Genomic DNA, 15678 nt, shown 5'->3' on the forward strand with positions numbered 1-15678 from the left:
CCAGGAGTTGAGGCATGGCTGTGGTGTAATACACTAGTTCACATTAACAACCAATGAAGGTACATATATTATATATTTATTAAGGAATGCAAAATGCGAGTACATGCTATTTGTGCTTTTATGTTTACATTCCCTAACACAGGTTCTTACAGGTTATTGAATCTAATTGGAGAGACAAAATGCCCTCAGGCATCAGGCATGTGTGTGTATGTGCGTCTGTGGGTATGTGTGTGTTTGTGTGTGTGCGAGTGAAAATCTGTGGGGAAAGAAAATAGATGAAAAGAAAAAATAATGATAATGCGCTACTTTATGAGTCTCAGTATAAGGCAGCGTAGATTTGTACCTCTACGAAACATCATGGTGGACTGGTACCTATATGATCTTGTGGTGGACTGGTACCTATATGATCTCATGGTGGACTGGTACCTATATGATCTCATGAAGGACTGGTACCTATATGATCTCATGGTGGACTGGTACCTATATGATCTTGTGGTGGACTGGTACCTATATGATCTCATGGTGGATTGGTACCTATATGATCTCATGAAGGACTGGTACCTATATGATCTCATGAAGGACTGGTACCTATATGATCTTGTGCTGGACTGGTACCTATATGATCTCATGGTGGACTGGTACCAATATGATCTCATGAAGGACTGGTACCTATATGATCTTGTTGTGGACTGGTACCTATATGATCTCATATAGGACTGGTACCTATATGATCTTATGGTGGACTGGTACCAATATGATCTCATGAAGGACTGGTACCTATATGATCTTGTGGTGGACTGGTACCAATATGATCTCATGAAGGACTGGTACCTATATGATCTCATGGTGGACTGGTAACTATATGACATCATGGTGGACTCGTACCTATATTACATCATGGAGGACTGGTATACTTTATGTCATCATGATGGATCGTACCTGTCGTCGCAATCTGAGGTAGTCGGTCTGAAAAACACGCAGCATGTGCCTCCATCTTAACCCCTAAGGGTGTTCCACTCTAGAATTCTCTTTTATGTTCACCGGCGCTTTCTTTTGGCTCACATCAATCCACAGAGAAACCAACCAAGACCACATTCACTTCTCATTAAGTCAGGGAGTGCAGACTGGGACTGCTGCCTCCCCAATGCAAGAAACTCTATTTACAATATCTATGGCCCAATTTAAATTTTGAGTGTGTCAGTAGGCATGTTTATGTGTTTGAGTGTAATGTGTTTTTAATTATATGGGGTATTTTACTAGAAGAAATAGGGCTTATTTACCACTCGGCTCGGTTTGACTTTGACTTTTTTGAGGGGGTAAAGGAGATTGCACCAATAGAAAGGAAAGATCATTTTTCTTCACAAGGTTACGGTAGGATCGTCAAACATGAAGACTTACATGTTAATAAAAAACATATCTGATCTCACATCACTGACCATGAACTGGTAAAATAACATTTGAAATGATCGTTACCTTCCTAAAAAGAAACCTTTTTTTTTTTTGTTTTCCTGTTATTGAGTCTCTAGCAGACTATACCTCAGCTTTTGGGGACAATGTAGGTTGGTGCACTTCTGTTCAGGGCTCTTAAAAACCATAGCGTACTGTATTGTATGAATAGCCTTCGACAGCCATTTAGGTCCCTGTGATCAACCCTTCTTTCTGGCTGATTCCCCTGGACCTCCAGAGATCTCCCACCTCAACAGTACTGGCCAAACTTGCCAATCAAACTGGATGCAAGCCATTTATCTTCCAAGCCCAAATAAATCAGAAGAAAAAGGTTAGAAATTAAAGGACATCAATTCAGTAAAGATAAAAGTCAAGATCTCGATTCCTCATTAGAAAGGGTTGCACATGGTGAGTAGGCAGGAATACTAATTAGCATAATTTAGATTTCTTTACTTTTTTATGTTACCTTATCATCTAATGATTCTAGATCATATAAGTAATAGACAAAATGCACCGTTTTTTTCTGAGACTCCACTGCATATCTTTCAACAGTTAAAATGTTTTTTTTTGTTTCTGTTTGAAGAACCAATAAGCAGATTCAACTGCCGGTATTAAATAATAATACCATCTCATGCATGTGTGGTGTTTAATCTGACCAGACAATCACAAAGCAATGCATCACACTTTGATAATGGTTCTGATTTTTCCTAGAGTCATCAGTAATCCCTCTCCAAGACCCTTTAAGCATCATCGCAATATGTTAGCGTACTGAGTACTGCAGGGATCCAAGCTCCAGGTGAACTCAATGTTATTCATTAAGTGCACAAGGGCCACTGGCCCAGATAAAAGTGGAAAAAGCTCAAGTAAAAACACAGAATAAAGCCAGGGGAGAGAAACAAACCCATTCATTGGATTATGTTATGAAGAACATAAACCAGAAGATGTATCTGACAACTTGCAATATGAGAAAAAAACAAGCACCGCTGACATCACTCAAACACCACCAAAGTAAATCTGCTGGAAATGATCGAGTGATAAGGTAATGACGTAATGAATTGTATTAAATGACTCCTAGCGTCGGCCGACCCTGGGCCCACCACACGGCTCCGGTCCAAACCCTGCCTCTTAGATCAAAGTTCAAAAATGTAAACTTTGTATTTGAATGCAAAAAAAACATACCAATTTAGAATAAAGTTGAAGTCCGAAATACAAGAATGAACTCCTCAATTTCTACAACAGAGCTTTTTGTTGTTTAACTTCACAATACCTCTTTGTCTAGACACACACTTACCAACCAATAGTTTCTTCAGCACCCAGACGTGCCGAAGGCAAGACGGACACCATTGGTATCCAAAACTCTAGCGCAGGCAGGTATTAAGTAAAATATAAACCCTCCCATGGTACCAGAAGCCGCCCCCTGTGTGCCCACTGCGGCTGCTGACATGTACGCCGGCATGATTTGTGTCTGCATGTTTCCTTCTTAATTGATTTCTCTCCTTTGACTTTCGCTCGGTGTAAATCTCATCGCCCACTGCCCCTGACAAGGGTTCCCATTCATCACCTGGGCAGGTGGGAATGGCACATATACACATGCACATGCACATACACACACACAAACCACTCAGTCTCAAGGGCACAGCCACAAAAAACCCACAAGTGCCACCACATATGTTAAAATGAAGTCAGATTCTGAGCAAGCCATGTCAAGAATTATTTTCATTATACGTTCTGTCACTAAGATGCAAACAAAACTAAATATTCCCTTTTGACAGACATAAGACCAATAGTGGAGAGGCTGGAACTGATGCTGGCAGAGTGCTCTGTGTTGCTTCCTCACCGTAGGACCCAGACATGTATCCTCCATCCTTCAGGCAACATCAGGGCAAGCGGCCGCCCGCTCCACTCAGGGACCAGCAGCCAATCCCATAGTGAAGCAGACTTTCATATCCTCTGTTTTCTCATTTCAACCACGTCCCACGTACACTCTCACACACACAGCCACACATGCTCTTGCATGCACACACACACACGCCCTCCCACATGCACACACACACACGCCCTCCCGCATGCACACACACACACACACGCTCCCGCGCGCACACACACACACACACACACATGCTCCCGCACGCACGAACACACACACACACACACCCACACACACACACACACACACACACACACACACACACACACACACACACACACACACACAGGCACTCCCGTACGCACACATACACACACACACAAACACACACACACACAGGCATTCCCGCACACACACACACACACAGGCGCTCCCACACACACACACACACACACACAAAAACAATACAATGTCAAGTGTTTTCCTTCTTCCTTGTGTTTGGTTGTGAATAAAACAAATTCTACATTGAGGAAGGTGTTTGTTTACGGTGCAACGTGGGTGTAAAACTAGAGAAAATACTACTATTCATCCTGGGTTTTGAATTGGAGGTCTGCATGAATCCGACTACATCAGAGACAGTATCAAAAGAATACACAAAATCATCAGACCTGGACTGCTTTTCAACAGGACTTGAGCCATTGTTGATAGGACCAAACCTTTCTATTTTCTTTGTTTTGATGCTTTGAAGTAAACATATAGGCCTTCTTACCTGTAGAACACCTTGGAATCCATTTTCCATATCTTTATTTGTATGTTTTATGCTGGCTCTTCCATGTTCCTATCTGAAACTGGGACCAGGACTGAGTCAGTGCCAGATTAGCATGGTGGATTCACTTAATGCAAAACGCACAACACAACAGTCTTTTGAATGTGAATGACGTACAAATGGGCTTTTTTTAATTATTATTAGTTTAAAAGCCATCCTCATTCTTTTTGTGACTCAGACAGTTCCTAGGCACGTGGAGTCTCATCCCGTGTAACCTTGTACCCCCGCCCCCCGGCTCCTCTAGAGCCCGGGTTCTTTACATCAGGACAAAAGCATTTCCTGGGTCCTTCATGTGCGTTGTTTGAGGAAGGGCAAACGCCGTGGCTGAAGGGCGCGTTCGGTCCCTTCAGCTCTTCATATATACACAAAGCATATGCCTGTCTCTCTACACCTAGGATCAGGATTCTTTTATCACAACCTCTTTTGGGATGTGAGTTGGCACATGACGATCTCAGACCAAGGTCCCGGTCACATCAAAGTCTGTCTTTGTTTTTTTTTTAAGTTTATTCTGCATTAGCTCTGAAAGGAGTAGGGTGACCCACCTGGGGCCGGTGTGGCAGAGAGACAGGATGAATAGACGTTATTTAACCTGACAGCATTATCATAATGCTATTGTGGGCTAAGTGTTCTTTGACAGGTAGGCCTATTGTGCTGCAGTGCAGTGAAGAGAGATCACTCGGTACAGAACATAGAGCTCATTAAAGGGCTCACCCATCGACGGTCTACAGTCTGAATGAATGCCTCCAAATGATTAAGAAAAACACTGTTAACATTCATCATCTAACGGGTCAATTGTTCAGTGCGTAGTCTCTGGTATAACAAAACATCCTCACTCTAATTAACCATTATAAGTTTAGATAAGATTTTACTTCATTGATCCCTGACAGGACATAACGTGTAAGGCTAAAGTCAGTACTATATATACTATTCGGACCTCACTGATAAAGCATTTGGTTTCGAAAGCAGCCTTCAATTGAGTATGAAACCATAAATTAAAGAGATTTCTCATTACTGAAGCCATACTTTTGAATTGCAAGCATTTGAGCGTTGCACCCTGTGCAGAACATCTCTTGAGAGGTCTGGCACATTGGTGCTTTGTGATATGACACCCACCAATTCTAGCTCGGTCACCAACCCCCCCCACTACACACACACACACACACACACACAAACACATACATATAAAGTGTGATATACTCTGATCCTTCCGGAAAATCTGTCTGCATCCAGCCGGCTCACCTGATAGCTATAACCAGCTTTCCAGCCAGCCGAGGGTTTGAAAGCAAGCAAATAGAGAATAGAGAATAGAGAATAGAGAATCAACAGATGAATGCCTTCTCCACTGTCTTGTTCCAGAGCCCTTTCTGATTGGGTGCAGCAATTGGAAGTGATTGTTTTTCTCTCTCTTTTTGTCCGCTGGGTGCTGTGAAAAACAGACAGGTGGGGTGGCAAGGGGGAGGCTTACGTCGCTAGAATGAAAGTCAATACAGATTCATATTTTTTGGACATTTGGACATTGCACTTATCGTGTGGTGGGTTGGATGGGAATTGCTTGAGTGCTATTAATAATCTATGCTTCAACTTTACTTGCTATGATTGAAAAGACAAGAAGCATCTCACAATGACCATCAGGCTGTAAGGAATGGGTGGACTCCCTGTACACACTCATGGACAACGTTGTCCTACTCCGACACACCTCTCAAGCATGTTCCAATTGAAAGAAACACCCAACAAAGGGGGGCATTTTCACACACTTTCCAAACTGTGGAAATGCTGATTGGTCTATAATTCATCTGAGGAAGATCCTACCAGAGATCCTACCAATAGATTCAGTATATCAATGCGACTGCACTTTTTGTTGTTAAAAAAACACTTTGTGACACAAGCACAATGTTATTTTATATGGTTGCCTTTTTTATGAAAAAAAATACAAATTGACTTCCCACACAGTGACATACATAAGTACAACATTGTTATGTTCCAACTTTAAAAGGGTTTCTGCTATATTTAGTGGTAAGCTATTTTCATATTGCAGCAGCTATTTGCAAGGGTTTTAGACGCACAAAACACATTGTGAGCTGCAACAGAAACAAAGCCACTTTTTTTAGTATTTCACATGAGACGAAATGTAAACACTCATGCAAAAGCAACATGTATTTCGGAGGCACAACCAACACTTGGCAAATCAGGTATTGGACTTTGTTCTCCAGCAAAAAAAAATGATGTCTTATAGTCACTGGGGTCCAAAATTCAGCAAATTATCCCCGAAAGAAATCCATAGGAATTGTTAAGAAAAACAAAGTTCTCGGCATCATTTGAAATCAAACATTCCACATCAGAGCTCCCTCACTTCACAGACGGTGTCGGCTTACACACCGCGTCGTGCCGACCGTCTAGGACTCGTCGTCATCCGTTTTGATGACGTGGAACAGCGTTACGTTGAAGATCACCTGGTGGCCGTTGTTCCAGGCGTACAGCGCCCTCTCCCGGGCGTTGTAGTCCAGCATGGAGATGTGAAAGTACTGGTTGTGGAACGGTATGTCGGTGTACTCGTATGTGGAGGTCTTGGTGGAGTACGCGTAGTACACCTTGGCGCCCGACAGGTGTGAGTTGGTGATATACAGCGTGCCGCAGATCATGAAGGCTTCGCCGGCGTTCCTCTTGGAGTACTCGGTGTTCCAGGTCTGCAGCACGTGCAGCGTGTCGGGGTCGATCTGCGACACCACGATGTTGCCGGCGTTCTGGTTGGTGGCGTACACCGCCCACATGCCCAGCTCGTCCGCCATGACGTCGATGTCGGAGAAGCCCCCCCACGTGTACGGGTACATGTTGTGGAAGCCGGCGAACTCCAGCGCCCGTTGGGCCAGCACGCTGCCACTGTCAAAGCTGTACTTGACGATGATGTTGCTCTGGTACTTGTTGTAGAACAGGGAGCCGTTGTACACCATGTGGTTGGTGCCCTCCCACTTGAAGGGGAGGCTGTACGTGCGGGAGACCGCACCCACCACAAAGTCCTCCATGCTCTTGTATTCACGCACAATCTTGCTGTTTGTGTAGCTGTCCATGTACCAAACCTGCAGCCCCCCCCCCACAGAAAAAGAAAAGATGAAAGAAGATGACTAGTGAAAACATAATCTTGACAACTGCCCCCCCCCCCAAAAATAAAAGATTATTTGCAACATAATCATCTGCATAACTATATGCAACACTGCAATAAATCAAAGAGCTTTAAAATCCCAACAGTGAGAATATTTTCCATTTAGCTCTGCACACAAACACAGACACACGCACGCACACACACACACCAAACACAAACTCTGCAGCTTTTAATCGAGGCAGTCTTTGATGATGGTGATAAATCCTCTGCTAAGGCTTGAAACACAATGCTAGGTATTACTGGGCAGATCTGGGCAGTCACGGGGGACTCTCGTGGCGTTCATTTCTCACCCTGTTGCTTCTTGTTGTGGAGAGCGGGTCGGTCATCCAAGCCCCAAACCGGGTTCCAGATGTCTTTATGGTAGCCGGTCCGGTTATCTTCATCAATTTCCCACATGCTGTTAATAAAGAACGGCAGCCCAGACCAGTGAAGTTATTCATATTTAGTTCAAGACTTTATCACCAATTTCATTTTTTCTACTACTATCTATATTATTATTAATAATAAATATATAGCAGCTACCTATTATATATAATATATATAAACCAAGCTACACTGAGATATTATTTTGGTTCACAAGCATCTACTCATCTCATTTTCATCTCAGGATTTCACTAACATAATTCCGCTAATCATGTCTTTAATGATTATAATCTAGTTATTGGAAGCAGGTGTACTAAGTTATGAACCAGCTGTGCAGGAGCTGGGTATGGTCAGAGTGTTGGGTAGGAAGAAAGAACATGCTGGGGGAGAGGAAAGCATGCTGGTAAGGGCTCTTTGAAGAATATTTCATGGTGCCATTGTTTAGTTTGGAGGTGGTGTCAACTTCCCTAATATCACATCTTGCAAATATAATGAATAAATCTAAATGTGTGATATATTGATCACCTGGTGTGAAAGTTGTTTTAGCAGATTAAAGGCAAAGCCCCAAATATTGTGTATTAAACATCCACTACACAACATAGTAATGTTCTGCCAACATTTTTCAAAACATAATAAATCATGTCATACTTTGCCTCTTTACGGTTTACAGGAATGTTCTGTGCATTCATGTGTGCTTTACTCTGTCCCACTCATGCTCACAATCCATAACTGATCACATTCCTACCGTCTGAGTCATGCCTGTGCATAATGTCTGCAGTGAACACTTTCAATTCACATCAAATCAATTCAGGAATTGAAATTCCTGACATACCATTTTAGATATATCTATAGATAGATATACTTAAACATATGCACAACTAGGAGTCTACCCTGCTTCCTTGAACTGATCTCTGGACTTGAATAGTTTGTTTTCCACAAAAGGCAAATACACCTACATCTACCTATACATCTGTTCTGTGTGGAGGGTGTCAGTATTCACTTTGGCAGTACTGCCACATTTTTTCACATAGATATAAATGTGATAGTCGTGTCACTGTCACACTATCAGAGTCTATCTGGACCCTGGTGGTCCCCAGGGGCTTGGAGGGGACACTCACTGAGCTTGCCCATGCAGCTGCGCAGCCGTCCGTCCAGCCGCAGCACGCGCTGGTACAGTTGGTCGTAGTCGAAGGCGCCCAGCTCCTCCTGGATGGAGGTGAGCACCGCAGACAGGTTCCTGATCTCCTCCTTGAAGTGGGAGATGAGCGCAGCGTCCGTCTTGTACTGCTCCAGGACAGGGATCAGCGGCTTCAGCTCCTCCATCTTCTCCTTCAGCTCCTGCAGGGAGGGAGTGTGGGGAAGGGAGGGAGTTTAGGGGGAGGGAGGGAGGAAGGTAGAGGGAGGGAGGAAGGGAGAGGGAGGGAGGGAGGGAGAGGGAGGGAGGAAGGGAGAGGGAGGGAGGGATGGGGAGGGAGGGAGGGAGGGAGGGAGGGAGGGGTTGGAGAGATAGGGTGGGAGGGAGAGGGAGGGATGGAGGGAGGGAGGGAGAGGGAGGGATGGAGGGAGGGAGAGGGAGGGAGGGATTTAGGGGGGAGGGTGGGAGAGAGTAGGGGAGAGGGAAGGAGATAGGGGGGGGAGAAAGAGAGAGATATAATAACATTCACAAAGGCACATCATTAATACGATGTGCTTGGCCTGAGAGAAGTGGGAAGAGGTGGATGGATGGAAAGGTGGACAGATGGGTGGGTGGATAGTTGGAGGGGTGGTTGGGTAGTTGGGTGCATGGAGGGGTGGTTGGGCGGGGGGGGGGGTGGATGGAGAGGTAGTTGGGTGCATGGAGGGGTGGTTGGTGGAAGGGTGGGAGGTTGGAGAGGTGTTGGGGTAATTTGATGAGTGGGTGGATGGAGGGGTGGATTATATAGCTTCAATATTTGTATTAATAGATCATTAGTCCCCTTTGTTTAAAAAACAGACCAATTGTTCATGATTATAATATGAGGTTTTTTTGTCAAGAGGACAAGAGCACATTTTACCAGGCATAATGTTGGTATGAACATATTATAATTAGTTTGCGGATGATGAATCTTCATCCATAGCCGTACACAGCTTGACAAACAGCGGGAGAAAGATATGTGGATTTTTCAGAGAGGAAGTTAAAGAGACGTATTTTTTTCCCAAGAGGTGATAGTTTAAGGGTGATTCATCAAATGTTGATCCGAACAAGCAGAGAGCATTCTTGGGCTATTATATTGACGGCACCATTTTGTAGGTATTGATGCTGCCATCTCGCTGTCTGTGGCTGTGTTTATTTCACTTTGTGAGTATGGATGAAGCACATGTTTTGAATTTGCTAAACGTAAATCCCATCGGTTGAGTGACTTTATCGTAGTCAGCTTCTTATATTGATTCAACATTTTTTTTCTTATCGATGCGTCTGCCTTTTACTTTACTGGCCGTGTGTATCTGAGTAGTTAGGAACAACACCATCATAAATATTGTCTATCTAGTTTCACAGCAGATGTTCCACCATAATCCTTGAAGGGTAACGGTACACACATTCTTCTGAATTGCTAGTAGTTTCAGGTAGTTTTTAATTATTTTTCCCTTACTGGTTTCTCTTCATCACACCGCTCACACCCCTCCTTCATTGCAGGCTAAACACAAATTACTTAATTTGGTCTTTTAATGTTGTGTAAATCCATGACAACGAGCAAGGTCGATATTTTGAAAGTGTGAGAGTTGGTGTGTGGGAATGAGCTTGAGGGACTGTAATTGGGATAAAGTGCTAGGCAAATTAATTTGATTAGTGGTGGGTAGAACACACACACACACACACACACACACACACACACACACACACACACACACACACACACACACACACACACACACACACACACACACACACACACACACACACACACACAAACACACTCCATTTCCATACCCATAGCCGCCATATTGGTAGAGCACACAGGTTCGAAAGGGAGTGCTAATCACTCGTGCTTACATTCAGCAACGTTTCAGTCTGGCTTTGGCAGCACACTGCAGCACTGCACACTTCTGTAATGTCTTCAGTATAGGGAGGGGACACCACCATACGGAAATATTGTAATTCTGTGCATATTGCAATACAATATGGAACAATCATTGTGCGACTGTATCCTTTGGGTGGCTATTTAAATGTAAACAAACATATAATAAATATTTATTAGTATTAAGGAAGCAAAGAATAGCTATACTCACATAAATATTATTTTAGTGAATTCTGCTTTAAGTAGTCAGGCAAGGCCAAGCAAAAAAATTGAATTATATTTGGAAGAAGGCTACAATTGTAAATAAAATAAAGAATCGGGACTACAAATACAATTTCAAGACCAAATCATGTGAACAATGAATATGAATGAATGAATAATGTTAATGTTGGTTTATGTATACAATGATGACCCCAAACCCAAGAGAGGCCAGCAGAACAAAAAACTATGAGCGCATAGTTTCCTTAGTTAGCCTACTATGTTATGATTTCAGTTGGGAAAAAAGGGTTTTAAAAAAAGCATATTTGTATTTGCATGTATGTGTGTGTGTGTCTTTTGGTATGGGATACAGCCGTTATCCCTGATGCTTACTAACCAGCTGAAATAGTAACACCGCTTAGTTTACTTTTCATTTCCATTTCTTTTGCTTTCCTGGGCTTGTGAGGAACATATCAGATAGATGAACAGCGAGGGTTACGGACACATTCATGTCGAGGACGTACACAAACAACACAAAGACCACATTTAGAAGCCCAAGGAAGTAAGCACCGCTGGGAGCATTAGTGGCCATGAGCCAGCTTACACCTGGAAATAGGCCAGAATCACAGCGCCGTACAACATTATAAAAGATCCAAGCGGGCTCAACGAGCCAGGCTCCGCAGCACGGAATATACCTGGAAATTTCTGGCCATGACCGACTTCCTGTCATCCTCGATCTGCTTGAACTTGGTTCTCAGCCCCTTCATCTGGTTCTCCATCTTGATGACGTACTGGAAATCCCTCTGAGTTCGGAGGTTCAGCACCTCAATGGACTGGGACATGTTCTGTACCTGATGGAACATGGCAGACAATCATCATCCAGCAAGAGCGGCTCCTCTCTAACCCAAACCCTTTAATCACTAGAAGGGGGGCTTCATGTGTCCTATGTGTGAGTCAAGGCTAGCTCCTGTGCCAGACGTAGAAGCTCTTGGTCCTGCCAATGCTTTACAGACATCAGTACCGCTCCTGGAGCATGTGTTAACGTTTGTGTGTGTGTGATCAATTAACAAATAAGGCAAACTGCATAGAGAAACAATGACAATCTGTTTGTGTACATGTGTCAGGCCTTGGCAAGGCAACAATTGATTTCCCGATATGGTAGCTTTCTTATGTTGTTCAAAAACTCAGCCAATCAGATAAACAAAAACTGAAGTGATGCGCTTGGTCTCTTTGCTCTTGCTGAATCTGGTTGGAAGTAAAGCAAAAACCCATTCTCCTCTGAATAAAGTCTTCCCTGCAGATCTATGGGGTAGGGTTAGTTCATCATTCTGCAGACAGTGGTGCTCCTTGCTTCCTCATGACCAAATCTTCCTCCCCCTGGCGCTTAGTGTCATAACAGTTTGACACTTTTGGAGGAGGCTCTCAGTGGGTTAAAGACCAGACTGGCCTGCAGAGAGAGACAGAATATTTACTCTGAGATGAGGATAGGCTGAAGGCTGAAAAGCCACAGCTTCAGTAACCTGCCATGCTTTTCTCCACACGTGCACTAAGCACTAAACACGAAACACTAAAGAGTGCTGTTGCACACTAAGCCATCTGATTTCACTTTTGTTCCTCTGGGTTGTTCTAATTAGTACATCCAGATGGCTAACTTAAAATCATGGGATAGACTTCTACTTTCCAGCCCTCAAATTCCCACTCCTCCTGTGTTAATGTGTGTGTGTGTGTGTGTGTGTGACTGTTTGAGTGGGATTATGAGACTGAGAGAGAGAGAGAGAGACCATTTTTATGTGCATTTTGAATTATTAATCCTTTAAAAAGGTTGATGGAAAAGTTAAATTCTAAAAAGAAAATCCTAATTTCCAAGAAGTTGCCCGAAGTTGTTTTCAGATTTTTTGCAGAATAAGTTCAAATGTTGCAAACATTGAACTCAGGACTGATCTGCTGTTTCCGGGGTCAGCATCCTACTGGTTACGCTAAAACACGTGGCTGTTAGAAGAACCAGGTACGTGTGGGTGTCACCGCCCGTTGGGTACCACTGCCTGATGGGCATTGAGTCGCTCCCTGGTGGCGTGCTGAACTCCTTCTTTCAGTCATACCATGTTTGTGTCTGGGTTCCATGTGATTGATATGGGAGGCTACGCAATGGATGATTGTGTGTGTGAGTACACATGCGTACATTGGCGTAGGAGTGGTCTGTGGCGATCAAAGGATTACTGGATGATGAGAGCGTGGTGTCAGAGTGCGACCGGCGAAGCAACGGACCCCTGTTGAAACCCTCCATTGAATATGTAACCCTAGAAACTCTCTATACCAGGCACCTTTTTGTTTTACGGAACTACCTTAATCAAAACTTGAATGCACCAAAGAAGAGAGGATACACCGGTCACGGACTGCAGACCACGCTGGCCCCAGGAGGTATCAGAGACAACCCATTGGTAAGCAAACCCCAGGCGTATATATCTAAGTGTGGAACCCAGACCCGATACTTCATGCTCTTTCATATCTCTCTATTACTTCAAGCATAGGACTCAATGTTAGAACTTAGCCCTAAGAGCCAATTCGTACCCCTAGACTTTACTACTGGTGGTGGGGAGTGAGGTCCCCCCCTTCACTGTAAAGCGTCTTTGATTGTCTAGAAAAGCGCTATATTAATTTAATCCATTATTATTATTATTATTACTAAGTTCATAGCATAAAAAAAAAAGAAAAAGTTTTTGCGCAGGCATCTATCATGTGTGTCGAGATCAGGCATTTCATTGAAACAAATGTCTGAATACCATTTTTCTCGGGGGGCAAAGATGACTGGTTTTGTTTCAGGTTCACAACCTCTACTTCTCCTACTGGTAATTACAGCCATGCGTAATTACCTCACAGATTTCTGACAAAACAATGCTTTGGGTAGCCTAGTTTATTCACCCCAACCCAGTTAAGGGGAAACATACTTAATTTGCATTTTCTTTTTTGTGCCGTTTCAAAAGTTTCCTTGACAATTACATGGAAACGTGTGTGATTTATCAATGAACAGGAAGAGAGACACTGTTCAGCCTCCGCTGAGCAGGAGACTGGGTGTGTGTGTCTGTGTGTGTGTCCCTGTGTGTGTGTGTGTGTGTGTGTGTGTGTGTGTGTGTGTGTGTGTGTGTTTGTGTGTGTGTGAATGCATGTATGTTTGTTTGATCTATGTGTGTGTCTGTGTGTGTGTCTGTCTGTGTGTGTCCCTGTGTGTGTATGTGTGTGCTTTTGTGTGTGTGAATGCGTGTATGTGTTTGTTTGATCTATGTGTGTGTGTGTGTCTTTGTGTGTTTGTGTTTGTGTGTGTGTGTGTGTGTGTGTGTGTGTGTGTGTGTGTGTGTGTGTGTGTGTGTGTGTGTGTGTGTGTGTGTGTGTGTGTGTGTGTGTACCTTCTCCAGGAGCTGGCGGAGCTGTCTGCTCTTGGCGTCCCGGGAGCACAGGCTCTGCTCCGGGGCCACCACGGTGCAGATACACCTCCCGTCAGCGTCCTGCGCCGAGCTGTACACCTGCCAACCCTCCTTGGGACCGATGGTCTGTGGACATCACACACACGCACGCACACACAGACGCATGCATTCACACACGCACGCACGCACGCACGCACGGACGGACGGACGCACGCACGAAAGCACGCATGCACACACACACACACCCACACGGACACGCACACACACACACACATACACGTACACAGAGATCAGACACACACACACACATAGCGCAGACACACACACACACATACACACACACACACACACACACACACAGACACACACACACACACACACACACACACACACACACAGAAAGATCAGAAACACACAGATCAGAAACCCATATCGATCAGAAACGCAAACACACACACACACACACACACACACACACACAGATCGGATCAACATTTAAATTGTTGCACAAGGGGGTTTTAGAATTGCGTCGGGACTCACATAAAAACAAGAAACGCTTATTTGCTATTCACATACACATGTGAATCAATGCCATGTTTGGGAAAACATGGGATAGTCTTTGAGTGCAATACCCGACTGTTTGCCGTTTACAGTAAATGTCAACTATTGAATAATTAAAGCATGAAATGTATGTAACCCATGAATAGATATTTATGAATGGATGTCAAGCTATTTAAACAATAAAAGGGTGGTCTCTGTTACATTATTGAGCTGTGTGGCTCCTGTCTGATGTCTATGGCTGAGCCTGATTTCGCTGTGGAAACACAAAGCCTCCTTTGGTTTAATCCAAACAATGTTTAGGAATGAAACAGAGGGAGCCAAGAGGCAGACAAGATGCAGAGGTAGGCTGGTTGTTATGATGATAAAGAAGGGAAGGGACAGGTGGGGAACACAGAACAACAGAAGAGATTCACATCTTGCACTGAGAACCAAAGCAGGACTAATAGATGACATGTTATGTGTGTTTTGTGTTTTCCCTAATATGTGTTTGTGTGTGTGTGTGTGTGTGTGTGTGTGTGTGTGTGTGTGTGTGACACACCAACATTTTTTAGTTATGTTGATGCTTTGAGTGTGTGTGTGTGTGTGTGTGTGTGTGTGTGTGTGTGTGTGTGTGTGTGTGTGTGTGTGTGTGTGTGTGTGTGTGTGTGTGTGTGTGTGAGAGAGGACACAGAGCAGTGTGTGAAGGCCGCTGCAGCCTTGGGGACGGTCCTCCGCCCTTCTCAGGGGGAGAATAGAGAACACCGTGCCATGAGTAAGAGCCTAAGTGATGTAGCCCTTCACCAGGGGAGGGATTTCTCCATCGGCGA

At 44.0% G+C, this 15678-nt stretch overlaps 1 protein-coding gene across 1 annotated transcript; it reads right to left on the minus strand.

Moving 5' to 3' along the window:
- Nucleotides 1–6032: 6032 nt before the first annotated feature.
- Nucleotides 6033–14691, minus strand: LOC307089094 (noelin-3-like). Its single transcript, XM_079755201.1, has 5 exons — nt 14294–14691; nt 11588–11743; nt 8778–8997; nt 7587–7693; nt 6033–7213 (listed from the first exon to the last, which is right to left on the minus strand). Exons 2-5 carry the CDS (start codon nt 11732–11734, stop codon nt 6533–6535), a joined length of 1155 nt encoding a protein of 384 aa, XP_079611327.1. The 5' UTR covers nt 11735–11743; nt 14294–14691; the 3' UTR covers nt 6033–6532.
- Between the last annotated feature and the right edge of the window lie 987 nt (nt 14692–15678).

Source organism: Pollachius pollachius (genome assembly GCF_949987615.1).
Source record: "Pollachius pollachius genome assembly, chromosome: 17".
Lineage (NCBI taxonomy): Eukaryota > Metazoa > Chordata > Actinopteri > Gadiformes > Gadidae > Pollachius > Pollachius pollachius.

Bases quoted from the DNA above. Each gene is read 5' to 3' on its own strand.
- LOC307089094 (XM_079755201.1), bottom strand. From the start codon at position 11,734: ATGTCCCAGTCCATTGAGGTGCTGAACCTCCGAACTCAGAGGGATTTC. The intron at 8,998-11,587 runs GTATATTCCGTG...CCCTCCCTGCAG, and splicing joins TCATGGCCAGAAATTTCCAG to GAGCTGAAGGAGAAGATGGA. The intron at 7,214-7,586 runs GTGAGAAATGAA...GGGGGGCTGCAG, and splicing joins CCACAACAAGAAGCAACAGG to GTTTGGTACATGGACAGCTA.